This window comes from Patagioenas fasciata, chromosome 1 (genome assembly GCF_037038585.1).
Source record: "Patagioenas fasciata isolate bPatFas1 chromosome 1, bPatFas1.hap1, whole genome shotgun sequence".
NCBI classification, from domain to species: domain Eukaryota; kingdom Metazoa; phylum Chordata; class Aves; order Columbiformes; family Columbidae; genus Patagioenas; species Patagioenas fasciata.
The window spans coordinates 121,190,160-121,212,719 of NC_092520.1; the positions used below are offsets into that span (position 1 = coordinate 121,190,160).

Genomic DNA, 22,560 nt, shown 5'->3' on the forward strand with positions numbered 1-22,560 from the left:
GCAGATCACAAGTGAATATTGTTGATAGTACCATATTAATGCGTTGTGTATTTCTTTCCCATTATTCCATAATCTTTAGTTCAGGTTTGTGGAGCCCTATCAGCAATCCCAGCAGTCCTGACTTCACCCCTCTCAACTCATTCTCTGCATTTGGACATTCTTTTAACTTAACTGGAGGTGAGTTTTTGGCTTTGAGGATTTTCTGTATTCAAATACAGGTAAAGAAATGGTGCGTTTCCATTCCGCTGTTCTAAGTACAGTGTTCCCATCCCTGTCCCCAAGAAGGATCACTACTTAGGAAAGAATGTTAGAAATGTGGCTGTGTGTATTCTGTGTTTCAGCCCAGAGAAAGTAAGTGGAAACTCTTTACAGTGTTTGGGCTGGAAATACTTGGGTTTGAAGTTTTTTCAGTTTCAGAAAAATTTGATATTTGTGGTCTGTTTTTTTTTTCCTTAGTCTTCCTCCCCTCCACTCTTCCCCCTGAAGCTTTACTGTACATCTCAGAAATGTGCCATTGGGCCTGTGGTTTCTTGAGCACTTAATAGCTGCATAAAACCTTTGCTCTATGAATAAGGCAATGGCCTGTCCCTCATGTTACTTTCCTCTTGTGTTTTCCTCCACTGTTTGTGTAGCTGCATGATGAACTGATGCATAGTAATCCTGTATTTAAATGTTTAGGTAAACTTTCTGTAATTTGGGCCTTGATGCAGGCAGGGCATGGATGCTCTGCATACTTTCTGTAGATTTGTATACCCTATCTGGGGATGCATGGTATTTTTTTAAATTGCCTGCAAAAGATAAGCAAAGCAAATCTTCCATATGGCATTTGCAAAATGGATTTTATGTCTACTGAAGAAATGCTGTGCACTGAAAAAATTTTATGTCTACTGAAAAATTCTGGGTGTGTGGCATCAACAGCAGCTATTGCTGTGGGGTTCTTTCATCTTCATCACCAACACTCTGAGGGCTGGCAGTAAGGTGCTGGAGATGGTTGGACCATGCAAACCGCGAGCGCTGGTGATGCCTTCTCCTCTGGCGGATATGGGGTCTGGGCTGGATACAGCCGATGCTGCCTCGTGCACTGGGGTCACCAGGGCAGGGAGTGCTGCCAGCAAACAAGTGCTGCAATTGCAAGAGGCTCCTTCAGCCCAGTTCCCTTATTCCATTGCAGAGTTACCTTGTTAGGAGGAGCTGCCGGGGCTCTCAGCAGTGCTGTGCTTCTGCCGGTTCCCTGACTGTTTGCTTGTGGATAAATACCAGGAACCAAACATATCCCATATGTGAATAGTAAATAAGACACAGTGAGCTTAGAACTCTTTTCCTTACTATAACCGTGATTTTAACTTTGTAGCCACTGTCTGATGTTTGGCATGTGAAATGAGATCTGCATTACTGCATGACATTTCCTTGCACTGCAGCAGGACCTGCTAGAAAAAATACGGGAAATAACTGTGCAAAGTATTAGTGTGCTGTGGTTCTTGGAAGAAGCTGAAGAGTAATATACTCAGTTTTATTTAATTTTCTTTTTAGAGGTTTTTAGCAAACTTGGTTTAGCTCGATCTGCATATGGGCAGGATGTTCAGAGAAACTGGAGTGAATTCAGTAATGTTCCATCATCCATCTGGGATCCTTCAGCTACGGATTCTGCACCCTCCTGGCCAACAAGCTCAAGTTCCCCGACTCACACAACTGCAGTAAGTATTCAGTCCAAATACAGCATTTTTTTACTATCCCAAATCCATTCTGTATCTGCCATCTAATTTCATGTAGAGGATTTTTACATTCGGATTAAAAAGAACAACTGAAGAATAAAGGAAAAGGCAAGTTATATATTCATCATTCTGTGTACTTGACACAGCTATTGGACAACGAATGATTTGTCTGCTCCACTTGTGGATGACGAATCCATGTAGATTGTTTCACATGAAAATATTTCTCACAAGAGCACCTTGCAGCACTTACAAAAGTGTGCTCCACTCCCATGTGCTTCAGAATTGTGGAAAGCACCATTCTGCCCCTGTGCCATGGCTGGACGCTGCCTCTGTTGCTTTCAGTTTGGACAGTTGCAAAGTAGCCAATAGGATAAGTTTCAGACTTTGATTCTGCTTCCTGAATCTAGTGTTGTACCTACTTGTAAATTAACAAAAGGTCAAGAATAACTTATCTAAATGACCTCAAATGTATTCAGTTTAGAAAAAAACACTAAAGGCCTGATCATAAGGTGAAGCCTTTAAACTGACTCCTAATTTTGATGGAGAACTTCAGTATAAACAAAGAGGAAGAAAAAACAGCTTTTACACAGATTGTAGCAGTGCTCTCTCATCCTTGTGCTTCTCTATCAGTCAGAATAAAACTCACACTACAACAGCTGTCTTCAGTGCCAGCTGAAATCATTCTTCATCTTGTCTTCTGAAAATGTTTTTGTAGTGAGTAAGAGGCAGTGTTTACTTCACCTGGTAGCAGTTCAGATGAAGCAGAGGAAGGTGGGGGCAGGGGAAGCTGAAGAAGGTCACGCAGCTTCTTGGAGACACACACTCACCAATCCTGCCCTTCTCATGTGCTTACAACCATAGCTGTAACCTCACTAGAACTATATAAGGAGAGATTTTTGCTTTTTAGTCACATGGAGGGCAGAAGTCTCAATAGGAGAAGGGACTGAAGACAACCTGAACAACCTCTCTAGCCCCTAACCTATTTCCCAGCTACTTCTGAAGAACACTTGGAAAGTGTGCTTTAGGGTGCACTTTAGGAAGCATCGAGACAGAAACCAGATAAATGGTAGAGAAGAACTGTCAGTCTCTCTCTTTAAATACTTCAATTTTGGGTAAGGAGGAGGAAGAAGAAAAGGGGATGGAGGGAGGTATTTCAGGAGCTTATTCAATGAGAACATCACTTAACAAACAAACAGCAGCAAACAGACTGAAGTATTTGAAGATGTTTTTAGTGAGAGTGGGGTTTTGTTTTGTTTTGTTTTTTTCGCCCAAGTGCTCATGGTGAGCCAGAGCAGGAAGACTTGGCTGTACTGCCACTGAACTTCCTTGCTCCAAGTGCTAGGTAAGAGTGCAGGTACCAGGCCAAGGCCCTGGCACAAGAGCCACAGCTGTTCTTACAAACAGCACTTACACAGTGGCTTCTGTATTACCCTCTTTTCTAGGGTTTCTGGGGAGTTGATTTTGATAGTTTTCCTTCCTTATTCCTCTTGCTTTCCCATTTTATGCATAGGTCTGCTTCTGTAGATATAGCATTTGACTTCTGGATCCTGTCTCCCCTCAGGCCTTGCTGCATTGCTAGTACTTCTTCACAGGTTTCTTTCTAACTGCAGTTCCTTATTCCTCTTTCCTCCATTTCCCTGTGTGTAGTTCTGTCCGACGGCGACTTTGTACATCCTGCTGCCAGCCCTGAAAGGGAGTAGCAGTCTAGTCTTGGGTACTCTCCTCTGCTCTTCCTTCCTGGTTGCTTCAACTTTATAAGCAATTGCCTGTCTATCAGGCTTTCCCAAATGCTTTTGGGACATATAGGAATAGTTTCTGGCTCTTGCGCACAGGAGAAAATAGACTTTCAGTGTGCCATGGTTGGTGTCTGAGCAGCAGAATGAGTGTTTCATTCTGTAGGCTTAGTTGTCTAATGCCTGTAGAGCTTAAATATAACCTTTTAGTTATGTAACAGTAATAAACTCTGACACTAGTTTGGCTCAACTTCTCAGTGACATTGGAGAGTCCTCATGATGTTGGCCCAGTTAACCCCTGAGTATGCTCAGAAGTCCTGTCCAACCCTTGGTAATTCTATGAGGACCTGTGGTAATGTGTTAGTGTCCAACCAATTTCAGGTATGATTACAGTGAGCTGATCTTCATTGCCAAGGAGAAAATAAAAAACGGAAATGAAGACATTTGCGGAGTTTACCTTGTTTACTTTTCTAAAGGGATTTTTATTTTCATCTGCCCTATCTCTACCCAGTAAATCCAAACACAAGGATGGTTGTACCTTACAGCACTTACTCAACAAGTCCACTGCCTTTTGGATGTATCAAGTTTACTGTATATTTGCAAATTGAATTTACAGCATATGTACACTAAATGTATTGGCACTGAGGTATGTAGTGCTTTAAGCCTACATGTAGCAGGTTCTGTGCTAATATTAGCATGAAAGTTATGCTTAACCTTTCTCATCTCCATCTCTGGCTGCTTCCGGGTGTCACTTTCCACCACACCACGGGTTAGATTCCTCTACTGGTTGCTTGCTACTGTTTGGGCTTTAATAAAACAGTTTACAAAACCTGGCCCTTGTTCATTTCTGCATGTGTTCTCTAGGCTTTTGCTGTACCTGTCCTGTGCATCCCAAATGCAGTTGTGACATGTTGCAGCACACCTGCATTTGCACCATGACCATCTGTCAGAGACTTCAGATGTCTTGAGCCAAGACAGACTTACTGGAGCTCTATGACAAATGGCCAGTTCCCCAGTCTCCTCTCCCTTCATCTGCAGCCATTTTGGATGGGGCAAAAAGTATACACTGGGAATATGGGGAGGTACAGTGTGACTGAACACAGGTGGGTTCACCCAAAATGTGCAATTTATAACATATGTCTGAGTACAAGGAGAAGAGTTTGCAAACACCCAAAAAAGGATCAAGGAATAGAGTTTGCTGTGACCTTCCATTACAACTTCAATTTTGTAATTTTTTTTAAGACTTGAACCATGTTAATCTACCTCATTCTAACTAGTTTAATTAAGCTTGAACTTTTTGACCCTTGTGTGTTAAAGCTTGAACACTAGTAGTGCTTAAATTTGTAATGGTGTGGGGATGGATAAGCGCAAATGAAAACAGCTTAAAAGCCTGTAACGTAATTGCAGTCTACAGCCCATTCAGTTGCCAGAGGTGTTTGGTGACAATTAGTAGCATGGTTCCTCTGGGCAAGCTCTAGTAAAGGGACTTCCGAACTGCACAGTTGCAGTGAAGACGGAAGGGGTTTCACAGCAGCCTTGCTGCTTCTTAGATGCTTTTCTTCCAGGGGGGTTGTAAACAAGGTGAGAATAGAGGTTATGGAACTGCTACTTATTGGGCTTTGTCTTCACTGCAGTCAATCCTTGGCAACCCAAGTGGCTTATGGTCCACCACTCCATTCAGCAGTTCCATTTGGTCGAGTAACCTCAACAGTGGCCTTCCCTTCACCACTCCAACAAACGCATTGTCAGGCATTGATCTCATGGGCAGTGAAAACTCCACCACCGCTCCGCCCCCACCCGCTGCTGCTGCTGTTGTCAACCCTACCGAAGACATGGGACAGACCTATGATCCTTGGAGAATTTGGAGCCCAACAATTGGAAGAAGAAGTTCAGATCCTTGGTCTAATTCACACTATCCTCATGAAAACTGAAGTTCAGCAAAAGGAAAGAACTATTATTCAGGTCATGATACAGTTCTGAATGCAAATTTTTGAAACATCATTTTCAGGCTGTTGCTGGTCATTGCTTCCCCCCCTTTTCTCATCCCCCCCACCAGTCATGCTTTCATCACTTGCTCCTTTTTGAAGTCTGCCCTGCAATATGGTAGTGAGAGATTGTGGATAAGCTTGAAAAAGTCTGGGTGTGGTCACAAATCCCAGCTACAGCTGAAGCCTGTAAATCTGAACAATTTCACTGGTTTCATATTTTACCATCTGCCATCTTTATTTAGGAAACAATTTGAACTATAAAATGGCCCTGGCATGCAATACTTTTATGAAAAGTACCAGTTTGGGTTTTTAAATTTTTCCAGTATTATTCTCCAAGTTCTAATTTAAAATCAAAACGCACTTTGTGCTAAAATACAGAGTATTTTTTTAAAATAAGGCTGTCTTTGTTAACACAGGTTCTAAGAATGTAAGAAAAAAAATAAAAATCAACAAAAAAACCCAACAAAACCAACACAAAACCTTAAGAGCAAATGGCTGAATGTAAGAGCATTCTGTTGAGACTGTAATACACTTTCTGTGCTGTTTGTACATTTGTAAACCTGAATGCATTTTTAAGTTGAACTGAAATGCACACAGCCAACACTTGTGGAAGAAACAAGATACCTTGTGCATTTCTTATGGGATACAACTTTGGGTTGTACTTTAAAATAAATACTGCTTTTTTCAAGAGCTGTCTGCTGTAATTCTGTTCTCCTGGTCTTTTCTGCACTTGAGCATGCATGGATCCACTTGGCAGAGTTAGCCTTCAGGCCAGAATTTACTGCGCATAGGGCCTATATGAACAGAAACATCACTGCAAATGAAACCTGGCTTCTCAGCAGTGTGGGTTTACATAGCAGTGGAGAATTAGAAATTACTTTCAGGATTACACAGTACCACCCACTTGAAAGCTGGATAGCAAAATGCTGGAAATGTATCTACACTGCCCAAGTTTCCAGGTATCAGGCATAGTAGCAGATGCTGCTGTTTATGCTACACCCACCTTTGTAACACTGTTCTTGTATAGGTCTGAACACGAATATTACCATTTTTAGAAATTATTTATCTGTGCCTTTAGAGTCGCTCTTTCCATTCATTAACAGTAAGGCAAGCCCCAGAGACTACATCTATCCATCTGAGCTAAAGCCAAATAAAAATGAACCTTTCGAATTACAAGAAAGCATTAGCACTAGTACCATGAATAGACTTAGGACATGGTGGCACTTCTTAAAATTTACAGCAGCAGATTTTTATCAGAATCCATCCTTTAAAAGAGTAAGAACTCTATATTTTAGTTAAAACCTTTATGTTACAAGGAATATTGTATGCAACAAAATGTGAGGGTTAAGTAAATGTGGCCACTTTTCCTGTTCACATTATGTAAACAAAATCTCTACAACTATCAGCTTGCTATTTTCTTCCTGCCACCAGCAGAAGCTGAAGAAATAGATCTCTGAAATAGGAACTTGCTGAAACGCCTTTGTTCTTAAAATTTGGGTATTTCTAGAACCATGCAAGGTCATGAAATGTTCAGCTTGGATTTGTATGCAATTTCCTTCTGAGTAACTTGGCAAACAAGTCTCTAAATGCAAAATGAAGAATAAGGAGTTAAGCTGCTGACATGCCAGGGCCTGTTTCTCTGTAAACAGAACTTGAGAAGATAACTAGCAGGAACTTCAAGGTGAAAGAAGCTGCTTAAAGTGATGTGCCACCTCTTTTTCCCCAGCAACTGTTTATATTAGAATTTATTCCTTGGAGGAGAGAAGCAGAAATGAATTCTGAGATACTAATAGTTCTCTGTGGTTTAAGCATTTGTAAGGACAGGAAACAATTTCTGCTGTAAAAACATTTCCCTTTGAACAGGTTAAGGCAGCACACAAATATTTAGACCTTTTTTTTCCCCCCAAAAAAAGTGAGCTATTATCTTGTGTTAATGCTAATAACCTCTGCTGCCTTTAGAATATTCTCAGTTCTTGCTTTTGAAGAGTTTCCTCTTGAGCATCAACTAAATATTACTTAAATTCCACAGGTGAAACAACCTGAACTATTGAGATCCATTTGGCACAGTTTTCAGTTTCCTAAGAGAGTAGGAAGCATGTTCTTCCCCCCCACATTTATAAGGAAAATGTCCTAGGCCTAAAGAGTTCCTGCTTTTGAGTGTCCTATCTTCCTTCCCTTTAGTCAAAAGTTATTTTGGAGAACTACTTCACGCTGTTCTGCCTAGTTAAAGAAAGCAAAAGAGCTGACTTGAAAAGAAGTCCTAACTCTAATTTACAGAATTGAGTTGAAATAAAATCTGGACATGAGCTGCTTATTTCTAAAGAAACTTCTGTGCATGGTAGTACACATACAACACAGGTTTTGCTGCCTTCTCCCTGAGGCTTCTCCTTGCCAGCTTTTATGGCGTGATCATTTGTTACATGTATTGAAAACACTTCCAAAATTGCTGAAAAGGAGAGGGGGGGGAGCAGTGTGGGGATGATGAGCCAGAAGCATCCACAGACATCACAGAATAAAAGCACGGACAGACCTCTTACGCTGAGGTGAAAATAAAAGAAAACAAGGTCTTTTTGCCAAAGCACATGTAAAGTCTTATATAAAAACCTGGATGAGATGGAAAATGTTGCAGCCTGCTAGAAGGACAACTTGAATATCACAGGGAGAAGTAAGGTCAGAAGCTTGGAAGCAAGGGTGGACTGTGTTTTCAAAAGCAGAATGAACAAGACTGAAGCTCAGACCATGAAGGAAGATCTCTCTCGAGTAAAAACACCAGAGGAAAAAAACAGGATAAAGTGCTTGGAAGATGGGCTGTCCTGGAAACCAGGCAGCTCACAGCACCTCTGATAATTTAAAACATTTCTTCAAAGTAGCATCAGGGCCAAACTACCATGAGTCAGCTCTGCTCTTCCAGACCTGGAAGCTACTGGGAATACAAAGTTCCCAGCAAGGAAGAGAAACAATTACTGTTAATTTTAGTTCTGTTCTGCCAGTTCTAACGAATAAATAGACTTTAAAAACCCGAAAAGTTTCTGGCCTGTTTTTAAATTCTGAAAGCCTGAAGTAGGTGAATATGGCCTTAATGTGTGAGACCAAGTTAATTAGCACAAGCTCTATTTAAAAAAGCTCTTGAAAGGCATTAGAGATTTTGTTAAAGACTGTATCAGAACAGGATAGAAAATTCCAGTCAAAGGCCAGTTAGTGTTTGTTTCACAGATGCAGACACTTGGAATGAACCAACATACTGATGAACAGGGCTGGGCCCAGCCCTTGCCAGAGCTCTGTCAACAGCAGTACATACTGTAGCTTGGCCACTGCCCTGCAAGAGAAATACCAAACTCTAAGACAACGTAGGTTGCAGACTGTGAGTAAACAGCAGATTCTCAGCACTGGAGCATCGCGCTCAGCTCATATGAAAGTTGTCCACACCAGCTGACTATGAACTGTCTGCCCAACCCAATGAGGGGTAGAATTCAGCGTGCACCAGTGTTTTACCTTCACAGGGTAAGAAGCTACCTTTCACTGAAATTATTCTACACGGAGTGATGTTTTACACTAAATATAGTTTTGCCTGTGCCTTCTCTGTTTTCCCAACTTGTAATTATGAGCAAGTTTTCTGAGCTTCAATGTTTCAGCCTCATGAAGCAGTGGCGGCTTCAGCTCACGGTGAGTCAGTTCGTTAGAAGAGAGCCGCACGCTGGCACTGGAAATAACCCAGCTTCTCCTGTATGGTTGCTGCAACTGGAAGAGCAGAGTGTCACCTCATTTTAAACAGGTTCTGCTTCAAAATGGAGTCTTTTGCCCAGTGCCTTTCATCTAACCCCAGTAAAGAATGGACTTTATGTTCAGTTACACAAATACTCAAGCAGTCTTCAGGATGACTGGACCAGCACACTCTTCAGCAGTCCTCTGAACACAACTGGTAACCATACTTAGTACTACTAGTTTGCTACTTAGATGCTGTGTGATCCAGGAGCAAGTGGAGCATGTATTTTTTTTTATTCTATATATAGCAAAGAAGAAATCAAACCAGAAAGTAAAGCCACAAGCATCTGCAGGAGTCAGAGAAAATGTAATGAAGCACTAGGCTAATCTCAGAGGGACTAATAAAAACTGAGTCTTAAGAAGCAATGAGAACCCTACTATATATGACAACTGAGCAAAACAGTAAAAAGTAGCTGCTTAAATCCAAGAGTAGTGCGAAAGGTGGAAGGAAAAGTCAAGATAAATTTGATAGCCACTTCCTAAGGGACCCTCCTTGAGGTGTTTTGTCAAGTTAGGATCACCAAACAGTGGTCCTTCAGGAAAGACCCTGTAGCTGAGACCTGACTTCAATACTCTATCTGCCTACTGTGAAGCAAATGTTCTGCATCAAAGTGTCATTAATACTGGATAATATGGGCTCTTCAGGGGGGTTATGCTCAGGCTCTCCTGAAGTTTTACAAGATAAGACTCAAGTAGTACTTGAGTGGCAGCGAGAAGTGAGTGGGATGTTCTAGCACTGTGATAACGGGATTCACATGGGCTGTGTGCCAGAGGGTACTTACAGGTGGTGAAGCAAACACTGCCCTGACACCCGAGCTGGACTCTCTTGCAAACTGTGAGAAATCACATTTCAATTACTTGCCCTAAACAAGACAGGGGATCTGGAGTCTGGCATCCTACAAGAGACTAAAGGTATGGGCTGGGGAGGGCATGAGGGGAGAGATACTTCTATGAAGGAGGTACAGGGTATCCATTTTATAATTCTGGGGCTAAGAAATTCGCAAGGAAAAAAAAAATTATATATATATATATATGTATATATATATACACGTATATATTCTGGAAAGTTTCCTGGGTGTTTTTTTGTATGGGTCCATGGCAGGATGAAGTCACTTGTGGTATTTTGGCCTAGTTACAAGGAATTTGCTGGTAAGCAAGTGTACTGGGAAAGCGAGCACCTGGAGCAGCTTCTGCCTCACCCAGTATCACTCCCTGGCCCTGGAATTATTTTCAGAGAAGACAATACCCACAGAAGAGAGGAAATTAACCTGATTTATGGCCATGTAGAGGACAACAGAAGCTAGGGAGGATGGCTTGCTGCCTCTCAAGAGGGAAATACACAGAAGCTGGAATCAGACAAGATATTAAAATGCTTCTTCATGGGCTGTTTTTGGTTTTCTGGAAGGGGAAAGGACTTTTAGCCCCTTCAGCTTTGCATCACTCATCCTCCTGGTATAGTTTGTCCTTATCAGTCAAGTTAATTGCCAGCAAAACCCTGCCAACATTGAAGAGTTTGGCAATGAAGAATGAAGAAAGTCCCTAAAAACTATGCAATGTTCTACATTAAATGGGTATGACTCAGCTTAAGGCTCACGGGGAAATTTCTGTTGTGCTGGATAAACTAAAAATCTTTTTCGATAACAGTAATTTCAGGGAATATTCACTTAACGTCTTGCTCCAAACCAGCAACACAGAAGTTTCTTCGTGTGAGCTTCTGACTGCCAAACCTTGCTCACATCTGCCTGCCTGTCAAATTATCTTCTGTGGCTGGAGACTCAGCCTCAAATTCAAGAGAGGGATGGGGTGTAAAAATCAACAGAGCTGAAGAAAACATCAATAATGCCTTAATGATTCAGCTAGACTAAGCAAAGGCCATGGCAGAATGGAATATCTTCATACTTTGAAATACTGAGAAGAAAAAAAACAACAACACATGGAATAGAACAGTTCAGCTACATTTGGAAAGTTAGTGACAAATTCAGATTTCATGTATGTGTGAGGGAGGGAGGAAGGAAAGGAAGGATAAAAGAAGGTTCTTTTCTTTGAAGCAGCTGAACTCAACTGTCTAAAAAAATGCTCCAAAAGGGTAATTCATCCCAGCTCAAACAGAAAGCAAATGTCCATGCTACAAGGGCACAGAGAGTGCCTCACTGTTACGCAGAGATTTATTTCAGATGTGTAAATGTAGGACCTGGGCAGTGCCTGTGGGTTGAATCTATGGTTCCGGGTACATGAAATGAGGCGGATTTTGTCCTGACTTATTGCCCTTGCATCAATCAACTGCATGCAAAAATCTATATGATGCAGTTATTAGAACAATAAAAACTGAATATTGCTGAAATCAGCAGGTTCAGCACGAGACAGCTTTAGAAAATGGATGGTATAGGTGCCGGCTTTGTTTTTAAATGGAGCCTCCTTGTGAGAAGTCACTGATTTGGTCAATACAGCAATATTAACTCATGGGAAAAAAAATCCTGGTAGGCTTTCAGGAATTCTGATTAAATCAGCACACTGGAAAACACTTCTCCTAACTCAATAAATTTGAGTTATGCCATTTCTTCTCCCTGCACAGTGAAGACTACAAGTCCTACTATTTAGATAAACAGCACACCTCTGTGGCTACAATGAGCATTCAGGCCATCACAGCAGTGCCAGCTGGCCTTTAAATTTCCTCTGTGATTTCTTCCTGAAACCTTGCAAAAAATCTCATAGTAGTAGCATTTTGCTTGAATGAGTTGTACATCGAGAAAATTAACACTCCCCACTGCCTGTCTATACAGCTATCATTCCTTAACAGTAATGTGACAGAAATCCTAAACCAAGAGGAAATAGAAAGGTCTTCAATGGGGAAAGTCCATAAATCTTCCATGATGAGAAAGTCTCTCCAGGGAAGTGGTGGATTCCCCAATATTGTGCACTTTCAAGATTCAGCTGGACAGGGTACTGGGCTATATACTTTTGCAAAGAAAGTTTGGACCAGATGATCCTTGTGGTCCCTTCCAACTTGGAATTTTACGATTCTATGAAATTGGGGCACCCTGTTAGTCACATCAGGCTTTCACTTTCCTTTAAGCATTGTATCACAACATGCCGGACATATATATATATATATATATGTTTCCTATATTTTAATATTTCTTTCATTAAACTATCTGCAAATGAATCACTTTTCTTTCTTTCCCCTTCTACATATTTTCAGTATGTTTTCTTCTATATCTGCTCACCTTACAAATGTCCCCAATATTGAATCCATTTCACCTGCGATGTTCTCTACATGTTCACAGCTCCCAGCTCCTCCAGTTCACACAGAACTTTTTTACAACTCGTTCCTACACACCCTACTTGAGGGATTGCATGCTGTTATTTGTATTTTTTGTTCAAATCTCCAACACATAGGTTTCTGCTCTCCTCCCAATCTTTCAGTCCACTTTATCCTCATGAAAGGCCTTTGCTGAGCTTTTTTCAGGCTCCGCATTCTCTCCCCTTTGAGTATTTCAGTTCTTACTGTTCGTTCTGTCCCACTAACTAGTTTCAATATCAAAGCCCTGCTGCAGCCCTGCTCTCTTCCAGGTTGTATTGGGTGCCTTGGTCAAGACTTATTGGAGAAGTTAGTGATCTTTGGCAGTTTGTGCCTACTGCTGGGTCTCCTACTTCAGGCCTGAGCAGCTGGTGCATTAGCAGGGGTAACTCCTGTGTGACCCCACATACGCAACACTGGAAGGGGATGAGCTAGAATGCGCTGTGTCTGCTGGTGCTGTGCTCTGGTGAACACAAAGAAAGAGAGGACAGGATGCTCCTACCTGTCAGGTGGAGACAGATGGGTTTGATCCCTATGCAAGACAAAAGGCACCATGGTGCAGGAGGCGACTGAACTTCAGATCTGCCGTGGAAATCCGTCTGGGGTCTCTCTGATGGTGCACGAAAGCATGGTTCCCAGCACCTGTCAGGAATTAAGATTCACTATCTATATTTCTTTTTTTTATTCTACCTTATAAAGTGGCAATGTTATTACACTATGTGCCTTTCTCATTGAGATCCAAAAGAGCCCTGTGCCTCCCTCGTGCAGAACCCAGGTCACCATAGGTCACCTACATTTCAAGATTCATGAATAAATATTGATTAAAGAAAAGAGCAAATGTTTTAAAGCCAAACCCATCCCAGGTGTAAGTGCATTCAAAGCTTCTGCCCTTCTAAGTCCCACTTTTCTACCCCATTTTAGCCCTGACTCCTAGCTTAGCTCTTCAACAACCAAACGACAGCATGAGCACAGTGCCCTGCATCTGTGAGACACTGAAGTGGCACTTGAACTTTAATACTGTGGATGGTCCTGAACCACCCCTGCATGCCCTCACATGGTCCTTCTACATCTCTGCAAGAACAGACTTTGGGCTGCCACCTAAGCTTTCAACAGGTTGGTAGAGTAAGCAGTGAGACCAGAACAGCAGTTCACTTCTCTCAGTCTTCTGAAACTACCATGAGCTCGGAAGTTCGCCTTCTTTGGAAAAGCTGCCCACTTTTTTAGTAACACTATTCAGTAGTTCTGCTTTCTTTAAATAATTATCAGTCTTGATTTACAACATGAAAACAAGAACACTGATCCAATTACTGTCCATCTAGAGCCATAGTCTGACAGCAGACAGGAATGTATCAGTAAAATGCAAAAACAAAACAAAAAAGAAACCAGCTACAGTTTGTTGACAAGCCATCAACTTCCTAGTTAACTAACTCCACCACAATGTAGTACTACAGGTTAATTCAGGTACTCCATGTACAACTTGCATAAACCTCAAAATCCTTATTCTCTGAGGACTCAAATGATGACAGCCCAAAAGGAAATAAAGAAATAAATACACAGAGAAGGGGAAGTAGAGATGACGTGACACAACAGAAAGCACCATGCTAGCACTATATAAATGAATTCAGAGCTCACACTTCACACACACACACTGCTGAATGTGCAAGTAGTAAAAAAACTGTACAAAACCACTTGGAAATCCCACATTATGTTTCTGTCCTTTCACAGTTATAAGGTAGAAGGCACTGCCAAATACAGGACATGAAGCTGGGTTGGTTTTTGCTATCACAAAGCACAGATGGTTTCAGGTTCCTAATTTAGGTTGGTAAGCCTTGAATCTTGCTGGCTGCCCAATCTTACCTATTAACTGCCTGTTTAACTAAGTAACTCTCAAGACACCTAGAACTACTTCTGTGTCTGTCCAAGCAGGACCCAGAAAAACAGCATTTCTCTGGCCCTTGGGGAGCCCCATCGATATGAGTGTTCCGGAGCAGACAAAACACCAGCAGAACAGCGCTGCTAATGAAATGTAAGGCTAACTGCAAGAATACTGTACCTGGGGAACATTTAGGCCACAGAACTACAAACAAGAGGCTGCTTCTTGCATTCAACCCAAACCATGAAAAACATGTAGCTAACCTAGGCTAAAAGCTCTTCCAGGAAAGAGTTTGCACCTGGAAATGCCCCATGGCACTCAGCCTGCCTTAGTGACAATCCCTCCTGGAGACATGAGAAGTCACTTTCCCACCTCTCCACTCAGTAAAATCCCCACTGAATTCCCACAACCTAAACCAGCAGCACTTCACCATCTCACTGGAAAGGGCCATACTGGGTAACAACTCATGCACCGAAAAAGCCATCTGGTGCTTTTGGAGTTGTTGCCAGAGGATGACTAGAGAAAAGGGAGAGAGGCACAGAAACACCTTGTGCAACCAGCCCAAGCAGTGGAGCTGCAACAAGGCTTCAGTGGGGAAGAGAGGTGAATGATGGTGACTGGGTTCCATGAGGCTACAAAGCATGGGAGAGCAGAGGGTGCAGGCAGCAAACAAGGGCCCTGCCCACAGGCTGTGTTACTCAGCTGGGTGTGACAAATGCAGCTGGGGTAAGGCTGTGCCTGCAAGGCACTATGTGCAAACAGCAGTACTTCAAGACATAGTTAAAATTCAAGCAATTCATGACGAAATTTTAAAAGTGGTTAGCTATCTTGCCTTCACATAAACATGTTTTATTGCTACAATATTTTATTAACTTGCCTCTATTTCAAAATTGCCTCTATTTCAAAACTGAAATTCTAAGCATCACAAATATGCCAAATGAAAAAAAAAAAAGATAAGCAGTTACCTGACTTCAATTTTTAGGAAGTTTAATTTAAGCACAGGATCTTACAAATACTACAACAGGATTCTCGGTCCTGTTGGTTTGAAGAATACTACATGGCTAGCATGTTTCTAGAAGAGATGTTGCAGGCTACGACGAGGGAGCACAAGTGTGATGAGGAGCAGCTGACGGAATTGGGGCTGTTCAGCCTGGAGAAAAGGAGGCTGAGGGGAGACCTTATCGCTCTCTGCAACCACCTGAAAGGAGATTGTAGCATGGAGGGTGTTGGTCTCTTCTCCAAAGTAACAAGTGACAGAACAAGAGGAAATGGCCTCAACTTGTGCCAGCGGAGATTTAGATGGGCCATTAGGAAAAAAATTCTTCACGGAACGGGTTGTCAGGTATTGGAACAGGCTGCCCAGCCTCCCACTGTGGAGTCACCATCCCTGGAGGTGTTTAAGATATGCACAGATGAGGTTCTTAGGGACATGGCTTAGTGCCAGAGTTAGGTTATAGTTGGTCTCAATGATCCTGAGGGTCTCTTTCAACCGAAACGATTCTATGAATCTATGATAGCCCACACTGACGAGCAGCCCTTGCTGCTGAGGAACGATGACTGGAGTAACACGTACGCTGCGGGGGAGGGGGCTCTACCAACCGACAACGCGGCCGAGCGGGGTGTTCACCACCGCGCCGCACACCGGCCGCCAGTGCCGACCCGCCCGCTGCTGCCTCCCGCTCAGCTCCCCGTGGGCCGCTCCCGCCGCCAGCCCCACCTGAGGGAACTCGTCCGCCCTGCTCCGGCCTCCTCGGGCCCCGGGGACTTACGACCCGCGGCTCTGCCCCGCACCTGTCGGTATGGCGCCCCCGTGCGGGCAGCGCCGCCGTCACCCGGGCCCGCTGGCGCGCGAGACCGGCAGCCGTTGGGGCCGGGAGCTGGCGCGCGTGAGGCCCTCCCGCTCCTTTTCAACGGACCGTCGCGCGGGGGCGGGGTAAACGGGCGACTACGGGAGGAGCGGTTATCACGGAATAAGATGGTTTGTGTTGGAAGAGACCTTCAAGGCTCATCTAGTCCAACCCCCTGCAATGAGCAGGGACATCTTCAACTAGATAGGTTGCTCCGAGCCCCGTCCAGCCTGGCCTGGAATGTCTCCAGGGATGGGGCATCCACCACCTCTCTGGGCAACCTGGGTCAGTGTTTCACCACCCTCAGTGTAAAAGGGCCCTGCCAGGGTAATGGCTATTCTCACTTCACGTGTTGAGCATCTGGTGCACCCCAATCTCCCGCATTTGCTTGCTCACGCGCACGTGGGCCCATCAGAGTTTTTCATAGCTTAACAGCATCATGCTCATTCCTGGCTTTGGGGAGGTATAATATACCTGCCAGGCCTCCCTGCTGCAGGAACTGCCAAGGTACAGCAGTTCTTTGCTCCTGGATAATAATTTTGCCAATTACTCCTGTTCCTGTTACTTTCATTCTGCACCAATCCCTGGCTAATTACATCATGAGTAAATGCATAAACTGCATCCATTCTGACTGGATTTAAATCGTGTGAGTTTCTCTGCATCATACTGGTATGTAGGCACAACTCACGCAAGGCCTCAGCAGCAATGAGGTTTTTACTTATGCTTTGATACACTGGAAAAGCTTTATGAGCTTGTGTGAAGTGGGAGATCGAGGCAACTAAGCACACATTGTAGTTACCAGCATCAGGGCTGATCTGAAGGTCCTGTGGATAAGTAACTTTTATATTCCAGTTCTATATTCCTTATCATTAAAACTTTGTATTAGATTGAGAATTTTCTAAAACTTTTCCCCCCACCATCTGATGGGGTCATACTTCCAAAGGTTTATGCCAGGAATCCCTGTGTAGTTTCAGCAGGGAAGTTTTCTAATGACTCTGATGGGAACACAAAGCAAACAAAACCATTCCCACCCCAGATCGCCAGTTCCAGCCACAGTGTAATTTCTTCATGTTCCAGGTAATGCCTTTCCCACTGGCCAGTGTAATCTCTCTTGACTTTTCAACTTTACGAATAACATAACATTCAGTGAGCTTGATGGGCAGTGACCGAGTCCAGGTTGAGTGATCTAGTCTGGGGTTACAGCTGCTGTTGGGGACTTTGGGAAGGCTCCTCGAGCCTGCTCAGGAACAGTCAACAAGCATCGTGATTTGGGGTTAGGTACAAAATGATACACATCAGTAGTAAACAGCACATTTTCCCAAGTATTTGGACTACACAGACCAAATACAACAAATTACATTAGGGAATGTAAAGTATGTTCCTTAATGGTGTAAAATAAGAGATTTGCAAAACTTCACATTCTGAATACTTCAGGTATATGCACCAGTAGCCACCACAAAAAAATAAGAACTTGATGCTGAAGGCTGTGCGGAATATCAAAAACATCAGAAATCATAGGGCAAGCCTGGCAAATAACATATAATATTGGCGTGACTTAATAAAAATATGGGATGATTGGCAGGGATAACAGGCTCTTAAAAACTGTGTTTTCATGCCATCAACTGATAATGTTGGACACTACTGAATAAAGCAGGACACAGCTCCACATGTCACCATCATACTGCTAAAGGGACTCAGTTGCAATGGGCAAAATATTCCATTAATTGGCAGAATGTTCGCCAGACATTTAAAATAATGTGAGAAAAAGATGTTGTTGAGTTAAGCTTTCCCATTCATAGCCTGAAAGTCTTGTTACTCATCAGAGAGCTATCTTAAACAAACCCCCATGCAGTCGGCAACAATATGTAGATACAAAATTTCTGAGGTGAATCTTAGAAATGTTTAGAAATCCACAAACTGAAAACGTCTGAAAAAGCTTACTCTTGGTCACCAAAATTACCTACCATTTCTTCTGATGAGGACTCTTTTCCTGGTTTAAACAAGCGTTTTGCTATTTGCTGTATTCTCCATGATCTTCTAGTATCTCGTGCATTTTTTTGTGTTGCATCTATTATAGTTTCCTCTCTTTTGTCAGAGTACGTGTTTCAACTTTAAGATGTTACTTTTGTGACACCAAGTAAGCCATTCTGAAGTTAGTGCCCATACAGAGAAGGCTGTTCCAGAGCTTCATGTCCTGCCTGAAGACTGTCCTACAGCGGAAGCCATGGTGAAGAGATGGAGCAGGTTCCAGTTCCACACCAGCACACGCGACCATTGCTGCCCGCAGCACCATTTACAGCCTACGATCACACGTGCCCATCATCCAGTTCCACAGGCCACCCGACTTCACGGTTGTCTTGAGTTTTGAGTGGAACAGTCTTTATGGAGACACGTACATCAGTCTCAAACAAGTGACAATTTCTCTACTAGCTCAGAATGCCTTTTAAAGATGTTAAACTTTCAACCATCTTTTAAACTCCTCACCTTTTTAAATTAAAAAGAACACTGGTGGATACTTTTTTGACACCAATTTAAAAATTTCGAAATGTAGATATGCACACATGTATGTATATGTATTGTGCACTTGCAATTTAGGAATTCCTAGCTGTCAAGCATCTTCTCTTTTTGCATGTTGAATGAAAGCAGTGTGGGTTTTCCCCTGGTACTGTTTTTCTTTCTATGTAACAAGAAAAACTAATTCATTGAGCCCCACCTGTGGCCCTCTGTCCTCTGCCGTGCAAATAAAATGGTATTGGGCAGTTCTCAAACATCCAGTGACAGCAGCATTATATTTTTGTTTTCTTTCTATTTCATAAAAACCAGAATGCTCTGGATTATTGTCTGTTACACCATTATATAAAATTTATTTAACCTGAAATCAGAATGACAATCAACAATGACAACCTATCCCTGCTGAAAAGCAGCACAACCACCAAAGCTGCCGGAGGGAAGAGTTGGCTGAAGTGGAAACAGCAGCAGAGAAGGAATTCTGTTAATAGAAGGAAGAGTGAAAAACATTCAATGACGCTCAGTAAGGTCTCATAGAAGATTCATGGAGAAAGTATATAAAATTTTTAAAAAATATTTCATACTGCTGCTTTAACTGTTGCTGCTGAATGATTAGAGTGTGGGACAAACTGGTGCCTGACTTTATTACAGAAAATTGATAGCAGCTGTCCTTTAGCAGGGTAACTACTTCCTGACTTGCAGATCTCTACAAAATATCCCCATACACAACTTAATATATTCCCCAGCAAATACAACATATCAAACCAAGAAACCTGAAAGCGTTTTTAATTTACCATAAACACATTAGAAGTAAGCCGTCATTTGTTATTCTTGTCAGTTCTTTATTGGTTTTCATCCTAAAGACTAGCACATTTACAGCATACATGGATTTGATGAACTAGAATATATAAAACAGTAGCCATATGTTTATGATATATTAATACTGCCCAAAAACAAATAAATAAAATATTTCAATGCACAAAGCTTGGCAAATACAGTTGTGTTGGGACAAAACAGTGTTGTATTATACAATAATTTTACATGTATAAATGAAACAAAAGGCAACTGTGCTGTAGGTACTTTCACAGAACATACACAGAACATACTTGGCAACAGTTTTTTTTTACCTTTGTATGTTTTATAATTTAAAAAATGTACTCAAAAAAGAACATTAGACAGAACTTCACTTTACAGTAATCCTTAAATTTGTCTCTCCTGTGCAACAGAAAAGCTTACTTCACCCTGGTGAAGCGTCCTATGTGGATTTCAAGTTTCACAGTTTTTTGATGAACTGCTCGAGATCTTACGGTTCATTCCGCCCTTTAAACAAGCCCGTCGACGAGCTTGTAACAACCATGTTGTATCTATAAAATGCTAGCTGGATGACGACGTTGTACATATAAGCATACTGAAATCAGAATATTTTAAACAAAATAATGCAGTACTTGAGATCGGTATTCCACCACTTTAAAAAGGTGAGCAAAAACCATGCACGTACAAAATCCTGCAACTTCTTCCGATGACACTGGTATACAAAATAAACAAAGGATCGCTAAGTTCTAGAGTAGTTCTAATGTTTGTTGGCCACAGTCTAAGAGAGTGGCTCTGCTAATTGTTACAATAGATCTCTCGTTATTTTCTTCTGAAGCTGAACATCGGAATATTTTTAGTGTAACAATATAGGACTTAAAATATAATTAACTATGTTTAAAATATACAAAATAAAATTATCAACTCATAAAAACTAAGGGATATAAAGAGTATAGTTTATACAAAAATAAATGTAACATTTAATAATGGGCTGAGGTTAAGCAGAACTAATGGACTAACGTGGAAAGATATCCCATTCAAATGTTTTTCACCACGTGTTTGTTTACACATTAGCAATAAAATAAAATCAACTCTCATTTATTAATTGGCGTAGAGGGTTTGTAGAGTTTCCAAGGGACTTTTCTACTGTAGATGATTTGTTCAGACCTGGGATAGGTACAACAATACATTGGATTTGCACAGTGTTTAGTAAGTTTTTATTCTAGAGAGAATGAAGGAACAGTAACAACCTAGTTCAGCAGACCTCTGTGACCTGGCTTTGTGACACGCTGCTCAGGGTTAAACTGAAAAAAGCAAAATGCAAAAACTGCTAGATCTGGAACCCCCAAACCTACATGGGAGCAGAATGGACATGACTGATTGATAGAGCAGTGACAGCACAGACAAACATCAGTGAGAGGGCGAAAGAAATCAGAAAACAGCCATATACTTACCTGGCTGTTGCTACTCTCACCAGAATAAATGGGCAGACTTTTCTATTCTAAAGCTTATATGCTTAGAAACCAAGAAGGAAAAGGGCATAGTGTGCTGAATAAAGCTAGCTAGAGGTGACTTAATCTTGTTAAAATTTGGAAATAATGTTGAGCTGCTTTTTAAAAAGGTGTTTTAGCTTCAAAGTCATTCTTTGGGGATCCTTTCTGAGGAGATCTGTTGAACATTTTTTATCAAACGATATCCAACTGATCTCCTTAGTCATAAGCTAGAAAACATCTGCAGTTCTCATGCATTAGCACACGAGCAGTTCCCTTCTATCAATACAGGGCATTGCCACCTTCCTCGGAAATACTCTGAAAACAGTTGTACTTTCCTCCCACTCTGGGATTCCGAACATCTACCCAGGTAAAATGCAAAGCTAAACAGAAACCAGTTTTGATTATGAAGTAACGGGGATGGCACTGGGCACTTTGAGCACTTTTCTGTTGGCATACAAAATTGATATGGAAAAAAAAATCAAATACCAATCAAAAAAGGTAACACCCCAAGATACTAATGCTTACAATCCAGAAGTGATATAAAAACCCATGGGTAAAAATGTGTGAATTAATGTACAATATCATGGAACATCCTGAACATGTCACATGCAACATTAGCAACTTGCTTGTTGCACTTGCCTTCTAGTAGGGAAGGGCAGGGGGAACAGTTGCTGGCATTAATAATTAAGTGTCATTATGGTTTTGAAATACTTTTTAAAATCAGTTAAGATGTGTGCCCAAGTCCTGATCTGCCCAAGACAATAATTTGTTTTATTTGGACGGAACTAGAAACTAGACCTCATATGCATGGGCTTGTATATATTGTTGATTTAATATACGAAGATGGCATCCTATATACAGTGAAACAATTTGTACTCCTGGTTTTTATTGTGCTGATTAATTTTAAAAAGTTAAACTTCGGTTTCATGATTGTAACAATGCATTCTACAGCTATTAGACTGTCTAGGATCCAATCCCTTTTTATTTACAACTTCAGAGTTTTACTCTCAGTTTTAAAAAGTTTATGAAAAGCTCAATCTCAAGTTAACTCAGTATAAAAAGATGTCATGTGAAACAGCTGCCTAAATGCCATTCTTAGAGTCCTTGCCCATCCAGGAGGTACCTAACTATTTGCATATAGGTAATTATTAAGTAGCACAATATCTGTTCATCTTACAAACACTGAAGGCTATTTAAATGGGCAGAGAGTCATCACACTATTCTCAAGCTAAGGTGTCAGAATAATTGTTCTATAGATTCCAATTCTGTAGGTAACATGCTCTGTGTAACCTAGTGAAACGTACGAAAAGGTTATTGATCTCTTCTGGATGACAAAATCATGTATTAATCTAGAGTGTATCCACATGTTTGAATGGAACAGCAATTAAAGGACATAGGATGCTTATGTTTCAACTTTTCCATAAGTTCCTTCTGGAGGCCTGTAATACTTTGGGAAAGCCTTCAGTTGCAGGGAATTAAATGCATACTTGCGACATCCAACATTCTTCATTGTATTTTCTCGCCGACAACCCTCAC

The 22,560-nt window shown here is 41.7% G+C and overlaps 2 protein-coding genes and 1 long non-coding RNA gene across 8 annotated transcripts in view; 1 reads left to right on the top strand and 2 right to left on the bottom strand.

The window, feature by feature from the left end:
* Positions 1–6,121, top strand: part of TMEM131 (transmembrane protein 131) — a 102,304-nt gene extending 96,183 nt beyond the window's left edge. The window contains exons 40-42 of the mRNA XM_065854149.2: positions 80–177; positions 1,531–1,694; positions 5,080–6,121. Of these exons, the coding sequence (XP_065710221.2) occupies positions 80–177; positions 1,531–1,694; positions 5,080–5,376 (559 nt within the window). The 3' untranslated portion in view covers positions 5,377–6,121. The remainder of the gene's footprint in view (positions 1–79; positions 178–1,530; positions 1,695–5,079) is intronic.
* Positions 6,122–8,576: 2,455 nt separating this feature from the next.
* Positions 8,577–16,201, bottom strand: LOC139827027 (uncharacterized). 2 transcript variants are annotated; one of them, XR_011737206.1, is made up of 3 exons: positions 16,084–16,201; positions 12,996–13,135; positions 8,577–8,749 (listed from the first exon to the last, which is right to left on the bottom strand). It is a non-coding gene; the product is annotated as an uncharacterized lncRNA (long non-coding RNA). The 2 variants fall into 2 exon arrangements; XR_011737207.1 differs by lacking the exon at positions 16,084–16,201 and adding an exon at positions 15,332–15,544.
* Positions 16,202–19,542: 3,341 nt separating this feature from the next.
* INPP4A (inositol polyphosphate-4-phosphatase type I A) overlaps positions 19,543–22,560 on the bottom strand; it is a 46,019-nt gene continuing 43,001 nt past the window's right edge. For all 5 annotated transcript variants that reach the window (XM_065854011.2, XM_071813614.1, XM_065854001.2 and 2 more), the window contains one exon: positions 19,543–22,559. In XM_065854011.2, coding sequence (XP_065710083.1) covers positions 22,427–22,559 — 133 coding nt within the window. In that variant the 3' untranslated portion in view covers positions 19,543–22,426. The remainder of the gene's footprint in view (position 22,560) is intronic.